The sequence below is a fragment of the Ornithodoros turicata genome, chromosome 1 (genome assembly GCF_037126465.1).
Source record: "Ornithodoros turicata isolate Travis chromosome 1, ASM3712646v1, whole genome shotgun sequence".
Classification (NCBI taxonomy): domain Eukaryota; kingdom Metazoa; phylum Arthropoda; class Arachnida; order Ixodida; family Argasidae; genus Ornithodoros; species Ornithodoros turicata.
In genome coordinates, this window is record NC_088201.1 from 15,584,844 (window position 1) to 15,593,754 (window position 8,911).

The following is an 8,911-nucleotide window of genomic DNA, read 5'->3' on the forward strand; positions in this document are numbered from 1 at the left end:
GTAGAACAAGACAATGAGACTGGAAAAATATCCAGAAGCAGAGGCCCCGCGGTAATCGACATTCCAGTTTTGTGTCCATTAAACGCCTTGGCTCGACTGTCTACTTGTCTCCACAACCTCAGCATCAAAATTGATATCACGATAGTATGTTGACAAATGAGGACCCTTTAATTGTCACAAGTACAAGAGTTGGAAGAGTCTGAGTTGGAGTGTTGTCTGCTTCAACATATGCTCATACCATTTACCCGGAATGGAAATATCCCTTGGCGATTTGCACAAGGTTTTCTACCTTCCGTGCACTGCACACTTTCGAAGCGTACTCTGAGCTGCCTGAACCCATCGAGACTTTCTCATTGATAAATGTCATTTGCGATTTTGCAGAAATGCTTGCTGATGAATGGAACGCTTTTGTACCCGTAATTCGAAGCACAGCTTCTAGGTTGTCTTCATTAATGCCTCCTCCTAAAAGGTATAAAGTACATTGAATGCTGTAGGAGTCTCCTGTGGTGTGAGATCTGACCTGGCATGATGATTATCTTGCCCTGCGCCTGTAATAAAAAGTTGAGTACTTCAGCAGCACAAGCTATGCATCATAGTATCACAATGTTGGTGCCGTATTCTTGTCAAAGCTCCTTCTACACCATCCCTTTGAGAATGCTGAACGCAAAGAGCACATTGCATCATGGGACGCCGTCTCTTACCAACAGCATGTTCTCCACGCAGCCGAGAGGAGTGTGCAGAAAAATACGGGTGAATTATGTAATATATGACGTGCCCCTTTGAGTACACAAGTACAGCCTTTTGGCAGGGATATAACCCCTGCTACCATACGTTTACCTTGTGCACAAATGTAACTCTTTACTCGAGTTCAGTTAAATAGTTGTTACACGTGGAAATCGTTTCTTGTGCCCTGTATGGACCACAACTTTGTCCTCTGTGTAACCTTTGACCAGCAGTGCATGAAGATGGGGACGGTCATGAGTGCATGGACCACCAAGTTGAGGTGCAGTCCTGACTTTTACCAGCCTTTATTGGTACATTTTACTCAGTCTAACAAAAAAGAAAAGTAAGCAGTGTCGTGCCGAGTTTACATATCTGCTCGGTGGTGGTGGTGACTTCGAGGTCATGCTAACGACAGGGAGGTGGTGGGATCAAATCCCATCACCGGCTCTACTCTCATAGGTGCCCCTGGCTTTTCTGACAGTCTTTCGAGATAAATGTCAGTGTTTCCTTCCTGAAGTGAGCTGAAGATTCATAGTATTGAACATCACCCACTGCTTCCTGCAGTCTTTTTCTCCATCCGTTCCAAAGCTCATAGCCACAGTTGCTTCGTGGTACTAACATGCAGTAAAATACGAAAGCGAAAAGATCTGATGGCTTGTGACCTTAACATAAACATAACCTGTATCCAGAAAAGCTCTATCCGGGTTCAACACAGATGCAACGTGCCGCGAATTTAAGTTCTCGCGAATCAATCCTCAAAGCAGCTCTGCTCGAAAACGTGAAAATTTTTCCACGCGGAAAAAAACACTTCTACAGTATGCATATCGTGTAGGGGTCAACCTGCCTTATCAAGGCTGAAAGAGTTTTCGTAAATTACCATTTTTGACAGCTTTCCCAGAAGTTCGAGACCGTCAGCTACTGTTTTGCTCTGTCCACTTGTAAGGAGGCGCTTGCAGCCCAGAGCAATTACGTCTTCAAGTGCTCGGAATGCATCCTTCGTCATGTCAAATGCTGGGGGAGGTCTTACAATGTATCCACAACAAAACTGCTGCTTGCTCTTAAAGGGACAGTCACATCCGGAAACCCACCTATGAAACCGATGCCACTATCGTTCCGCATCGGCCGACAATATACCTGGCTACTTTCTTAGTCCGGAAAGTCTTTAGATATCAAATAAACAGATTTTAAAGGTCGGCGCTGCTGCTGCGGCTGCGGCTGCAGAAGCTCCAGTGGCATGACATCATTCACAAAGCAGAGGAGTGGAACGCGGCACTAACTCAGGTCGCGCCCTCATTGATTCTTAGGAAGTGATGTTTTCTCGGTTTTCCAGAGAGGGAATTCCGGAATACTCTCAACAACCGGCGTCTGCTCTTGTCATGTATTCCGTCGAGTAACGGTCAAACTACGCCACTATTTCGCGTGGGATTTTCGATACCGTGGTCAGTGGTCAAGGAGGAATAGAATGACACTAAAGTTTCAAAATCGACTGGAACGGATGGGACCGTCCCTTTAAGGCACTGGTTAGAATATATACGGGTTGCTATTCATGCAAGCAGCAGACTGTTTTGTTCCGTATAAACCGGATTATGGGTCAATCCCGTGTATAAGTGGATCCCATTTTCCAAAGAGAAAACAGGAAAAAATATCACCCATTGACACCTTTAAAAGACGAAGGCAGTATCTCATGCCCTTCTGCTTTCTTTTTGTTTTTTGTGGAAAAAAACCTCTGCCTATAGTCCGGTTTATACGCTCGTCATACAAAGTCAAACAACAGCAGAGAAGCGTTGTATATGGTACACTGATACAATACCTCTGTGGAATGTTACAGGCAGCGGATTGGCCACCTCTGAAATGATGAAAGCAGTATTTCCATTAAATATATTTTGGAGATCGGCACAATACATGCACATCACATAGCTACATTACTGAGCACAAATCTCACCAATCAACCTTTGGCAGGCCTCTCTGTCGACAGCTCCGTCACTGCGTGGAGACAATGTACAAACTTCATTGGTTGCATCCTTCATAAAAGCAGAACTTATGCACTGTACTAACCTAGTCAAGGCGCCGAGAACAATACCATGTGCACCATGGGCTTTTAAGATTGATATATCTTCTTCCATTATTTCAATCTCACTTTCAGCATAGTAAAAATCCCCGCCACGTGGCCGAATGAGGACAAATATGGGAATGTCTATTTTCTTCCTCATCACCTTGAACATTCCTGCCAATGCATGCACAAATGCCACTATAGAAGCTCAGTCACTTAGTTCTCAATGCAAAGATACGTACCAAGGCTCGGTGTTATACCACCATCAAGCAGACTGGAACACAATTCAATTCTTGTCGCTCCTAAAGTAAAGAGCAGTTCGAGATGCTGCTGTGAGCATCAGCACAGTATTGGAATCTGAAGCAACACTTTCCCACAAATGGCTTACAAATGCTCCAGTTTAATTTGTCCACACTGCGGAACACGTGCAATTTTTTTAGCTCAAATTGTGGAAAATTATCCTTCCAAGAATCACTGCAGTTCTACTAAGGGAAAGGTTACCTTGCCTAAAACCATATCGGTTATGCTGTTCAATAGTGTGTCGTGTTGGTATACTGCAACTTGTTAGTGCAGATACAGAAAATTCAGTACTGGGCTATCCTGGCACAAGCTGAATTTTGGGAATGGTTAATGGCACAGACAAATGCTGCCTTACCTCCTTTTTTGGCATTAATAGCCGATTCGAGGGAGTCCACACATATTTCAACCTAGAATTACGAGTGTACTGTGAGGCAGCTTTGATAATGTGCAGCATACTGTCTGAGTATTACTACGAACTTACCTCAAATTGTGTTTCCATCCTGTTTGCACAGCACAAGTTCCCTCTAGTGCCTGTAGTCACGACTTGCCGTTATGAGCCTGGCAATATGATAACATACAGGTGTCAATGAAATACACGTTCCTTGAATGCTCTCACAAAGTCACTTTGATGCAGTGATGAGTGCTTCAACCTGCATTTGAACACTGTCCATAAGGTGTATTATAGCAGCTTATGCTTCACAGAATCTTTTTTTTCCAAGATAACTCTTCTCTGCCTTCTTGCACTGGCAACCACTAGATCCATGAAGAGCTGCTTGGGCAGCAAACGGATAAGGACGACAGTGTCGTCCCTATTTGATGCTGCCCAAGCTCAGGCTGTATTCTTCATGGACCTCACCCACCAGCTGGCCTGCGTCTATGCCATCTTCTCCGTCAACCAGTAGAACAAACTTTCACTGAAGTCGAGCCTTACTTGTCAAGCTGGAATTTTCTGTGCTTTCCAGTATGCCAAATCATGTGCAAACCTTTTTAGTAGAGCTATCAGAATGATCCTAGGAAGCTTAACCATGCAGAAACTAGGTAAAGATGATTAAAAGATGCTCTAAAATCATACATCCACAGCTTTTAAACAACAATAATTTATTTAGACTGCTCTGTGGAATACATTTCTAATACTATACACTGGCTATTAATTTGTAAAAAATATGTTCCAAGGACCTATCAGTGCCATATATAGGCTACGTATAACACAGTACAACGTGGAAATACAAAAAGATCTTACGTAAACACATGGAGACTCAAGTATTCAGACAAGAAGTACCTGTACTGCTGTTAGTAAATTATGGGTCAGCATCTGCTTCCTTTCTCTTTTGAGAGGGAGAGGGTGTTGCCTCTTGCTTTTTGTGTTTTGTTTTCCAGGAAAGATTGTTATATGTAATTTTACCCACAAAAAATCAATAATGGCCTCAAGTTGACTTTGTCACATTCAAAATGTATGACTTAAACGAAACAACATAACAATGTTACATCTATTTTCGTGAGAAGCACTGAAGAAAAGCAACACGATGGAACATGGGGAAAATCACTAGATGGAATATAGTCGTGTCAAATTATTTTGCAACCTTCTTAACTTCACACCACAGAAGAGAGTGAGTCTATGAGCACTATTGGTAGCGTTTTCTTCACAAAACAAGATTTCTCTTTCCACACACATTTTTATTTGTTAGCAGTAACCTCTCAGCATTAGGCAATTTTTGCACTGCACAGTGACCACGAGGAGGTCCTGCTCGTGAGGAACAGCACGTAAGCTCTATATGTGCATATTTTTATCTGATAACACACGCTGAAGTCTTTTGGTAAATATCACTCGCATCAAGTAACTCTACTTGAACATGACTATCCTATCAGTGACTCACACACCTACGAAGGCACCTCATTACGGGCTTAAGGCCGTGTTAGGACTGCATGCTTTATCTTTACCAAGTTGAATGCAGACACGTACAGCTCTGACGACATCTCGAGTAATTTGAACATACCTATCACATTGAGCAAACTAAAAAAGTTAGATCATGACATAGTACAGTCCAGTTCATGTTGTGGAATGTCATGCAGAGAACTTGCAACAGCACGAACCAGGTAAGTCATGGTTCCATAACATCCACTCGGTGCACTATCATAGAAATGTTGGCAAATGTTGGCCGTAGGCCTGCACGGGACTGTCGCTTTTGTGGCCGCACAGCAGAGTGTCGCATTCCCACACAGCTCCTTTTGATCTTCTAAGAATAGGGTGTTTGCCATTTGTACGAGGCTCTCAATGTTCATGAAGCCCCCAAATGTAGAGACAGCATCGTGTTCCACGGCCAGACTCAGAACCATGATGGCCTCCACAATGAGTTGACGGTACTCCGGTTCAGGAATGCAATTAAGGACTTGCTCCACCTGGAGGGCAAACTTTAGCTCCCCAGGTGTCATTTCTTTGGTTAGCGTCTGCAAGAGTGTACGCCCCTCTATCGAAAGCCCCTGGCAACGCTCAAGGATTGACCAAACACGTGGGTAAAAGCCCATGGGCACTCTGTTGAGAGCACCATCTAGCCGTCGCCTACGTATCCACTGCCCTTGCTTCTCAACGGTTACCAAAGTGTCCTCGTCCTCCGATTCGCTTTTGAGGAAGGTATCGGCTGCACTCCTTTTACTCACGAAACTCGATGAAACCGAGACAATCCCAGACTCCATATTTTTCACGGTGAATTCTTGCCCACTCAGAATGTTGCGGAGGAGAGTCTTCATCTCGAATGGACTGAGTCCGAGCAGAATATCGGTGGCATCTTCCGCTGGACATTGAATTGAGCGTGCCAGTTCAGAAGCCATGACTTGTATGATCAATCCTACACGAAGGCGTAGCATTTCATGAAAAAGCTCGGGCTCTGTGTGGATGAACATTCCAAGATAAACAACTATTTCCTGGGTGAGCATGGCTGTGCTCTGGTCACCCCTGTGGGCCCGGTTGATTATGGTCCGCAGCTCTTTTGTAGAAAGGGGTCGAGTAATGGTGTACTCGTTCTGCGGAGGCATGCCAACGGTTACCTGCTTCTGCCTGACCAAGAGATCGGTCATGGATTTTGCCAGGTCTTCCACTCTCTTGCCGAGAGATCCAGCAAAGTGTCGAACCAATCCCCACTTCTTCTCCTGGCATGCCCTCTCATAGAAGTCCTGAAAGAGATCTTTCACTGTCACAATGGAATGTGGTTGCCCCAAGCCAGTGTCCCACGTGAGCCCCTTGTGTGTTGCTAAATAATGTAGGATGTCACCTTGCTCTTCCAATGACTCCGTCTCCTTGAATGTGGTCAGTAACTCCCACTCTGTAACATGATCCAGTTGTAGCTCGGATACAGCACGTATGGGAGCTCCATCAAACTCGTCGTCTGAGGAGGAATTTCTCCGCGATGTAACAGCAGAGACGTTGGCGCTGAGATACGGGCTATCGTGATCGGTGCTGTCCAGCTGAAACGATCGAGACCTACGGATCATCCCTGCAATGCCTGATTTACGGGAACGACTGCTGGGCAGCCCCGACTTTAGTGGAACCATCTTGGAAAGCGCTCCTGGCCTGTTAAGGTAGGCTCTTCTCATTTCTTTGTCGAGATAGTCCCTCACTTGTGCATGCAGGCTGTCCGGATCCCCCTCTTCCTGATTGTTGAGGAAGCTCAAGCTTGCAACGCAAGACGTACTCAAGAAGTCATTCAATGTACCCAAGGTGACTCTAGTGCCATGAATGTAGCCACTCTTGAGTTTTTTTATTGCAGTCTTTAATGCCATGGGCACCTTACCCATTTCTAGTTGCTTCGCATGAATAATCACAACCATGGTAGGACGTCCGAGCATGTTCCAGTTGGACCTGAGCACTGCAACGTCTGATCGCAGGGTACTTGCAAAGAGGTCAATGTCATTGACTAGATGAAACTCCTCACTGTCTAAGTTCTGTGGTGTGAATGCAAAAATTCGATCTTGAAGAGTGTACAGTTTGCTGGTACTAAGAAGTCCAACGTCCTTTGAGAAACGACCAGACAGACCCATCTTCTTGCTGTATCCAAGGTAGGAATAGATGTTGCCCAATACTCTTGCAGGTTGCACTTCTATCGGTGAAACTTCAGCAATAGTTTGAATTTCTGTGGACAAACTCATCAATTTTTCCTGCACATCACTGTCTTCAGCCAGCAACACAACTTGGACTACAACATCTGGCTTCTTCTGCGAGCCCAGACGCCTATTCAGAGGATCAAGCTCACCGGGTGCAATTAATCCGTCATGCAGTAGTTTGCCTATCACATAGAGAGACTGAGCCCACATAAATGGTATCTGTCCAATTGGTACACGCACTTGACTGTGTGGTGATTCATACTCCAGCTCCACTTTGTCATCTGGTACGGCGTACATCTCCGGCACATACTTCAACCCTTCGTCTGTCTTAATAACAATCCTATCAAGCATCTCCATATACTCGTCAACAGTATTACGATCACCACGAAAGCAAGCATCAATCACCATATAACAAAAGAAGATTGGCCATTCACACTCAATGTTTTCAAAAACTTGCAACTCCCATGGTTCATAATACAGCCTATTTGAGTCTTCTTTTGCTGTTTTGTAACCATCCCTTAGAAAACGCTTGCACCCATACTGTCCCTGCAGCTTCTCAACAATAGTTGACCTTGTAAGTTCGATAAGGTCAGGATCCGTGACAGCAAACGCTGGGAACCCTATGACAGTCATCAAAGCAGCATCGACTTCTTTAGAATTTGACTCTCGAGGGAGCATTGAATGCAAGACTGCATCACATTTCTGTGCTTCATCTGCAAGTACATGAATAACAGATGATGGCCCTCCTCTGCCTCCAAATAGGTCCAGTTCATTCATAGCTTCGAGTGCAGCTTTTGCTGCTCCGATGGAGCTTCCATTTAGTTCAGGTAACCCATGGTTGGTTTTGTCACCACGTTCCCAAATGCCATAGTCCGGGATGCAATATGCAGATTCTATATAAAACACTAGATTCTGAACGAATGCTACTTCGTCCAGGTTGAAGACTATCTGTATTCCAGACGCTGTCATCTGCGCAAGAACTAATAAATATAAAGATGTGGCATCGATCTGCAGATGGCCCCACTCGTTGTCTCCAACGCAGATGTCTCCTGTTACAGAGTTGTACTTTGCATGCAAACAGTCGCTCGGGCTGGGGCTTTCTTTAAATTTCTCTATTTTATCCTTCTGTTTCATCATCGCAATGAGCAGACCCCGCATTAGCTTTACACAACTTTGTTCCAACTCGTATGTCTTAGCCCGGTCTTCATCGAGTTCAGCATTTTTCTTGTATGCCATTGAAAGAGCCCAGACAGACAAAATGCTGTAGACGTTATCTCGAACCCACGCATGATTGTCGTACTTCTGACTCGGGATCATGCCGGTGACAGGGTCTTGAAAGTTCAGAATGGTTTTACATATCAGCCGCTGATAATAGTCGAGCCTCACACTAGAATTACTTCTGCTCCTCATGTTCGTCACGGTGCTTGAGAGACACAGTTCAAACTTAGCCAACAAAGCGGTGGGAGTCAAATACAACCAACACTGAACCAAGCATTTTGAACTCACGTGCTGAATAAAATATCGAGAAAAAGGTCTTCTAATATTGCGACACAACAATGGCCCATCAGGTGTATCATGCCCTGACTATGCAAAACAATAATTATAAAGAATGATTCCGGATTATTGTATGAAAAGGAGTTTGTAATACAGTGTATAACCCACTTACAGTTCTGTTATGGATCAAACGAACTTTATGCAAGAAACATGTGATAAAAATACTAGCTAGTGGCGCCATCACCGAGA

At 44.5% G+C, this 8,911-nt stretch overlaps 2 protein-coding genes across 4 annotated transcripts in view; both read right to left on the minus strand.

Annotated features, from left to right (window-relative positions):
- Positions 1-145: 145 nt before the first annotated feature.
- LOC135377533 (copper homeostasis protein cutC homolog) overlaps positions 146-8,911 on the minus strand; it is a 28,788-nt gene continuing 20,022 nt past the window's right edge. Inside the window, exons 1-10 of one of the 3 annotated variants that reach the window (XM_064610029.1) lie at positions 8,835-8,899; positions 3,555-3,631; positions 3,429-3,480; positions 3,016-3,075; positions 2,779-2,947; positions 2,666-2,706; positions 2,534-2,569; positions 1,601-1,734; positions 521-548; positions 146-462 (exon numbers count right to left, since the gene is read on the minus strand). In XM_064610029.1, the coding sequence (XP_064466099.1) occupies positions 242-462; positions 521-548; positions 1,601-1,734; positions 2,534-2,569; positions 2,666-2,706; positions 2,779-2,947; positions 3,016-3,075; positions 3,429-3,480; positions 3,555-3,572 (759 nt within the window). In that variant the 5' untranslated portion in view covers positions 3,573-3,631; positions 8,835-8,899 and the 3' untranslated portion in view covers positions 146-241. The other 2 variants (XM_064610028.1, XM_064610030.1) reach the window with 2 other exon arrangements.
- On the minus strand, positions 4,961-8,726 carry LOC135377528 (probable phosphorylase b kinase regulatory subunit alpha). Its single transcript, XM_064610015.1, has one exon. It carries the CDS (start codon positions 8,576-8,578, stop codon positions 5,099-5,101), a length of 3,480 nt encoding a protein of 1,159 aa, XP_064466085.1. The 5' UTR covers positions 8,579-8,726; the 3' UTR covers positions 4,961-5,098.

Coding starts and splice junctions, on each gene's coding strand:
- LOC135377528 (XM_064610015.1), bottom strand. CDS start 8,578: ATGAGGAGCAGAAGTAATTCTAGTGTGAGGCTCGACTATTATCAGCGG.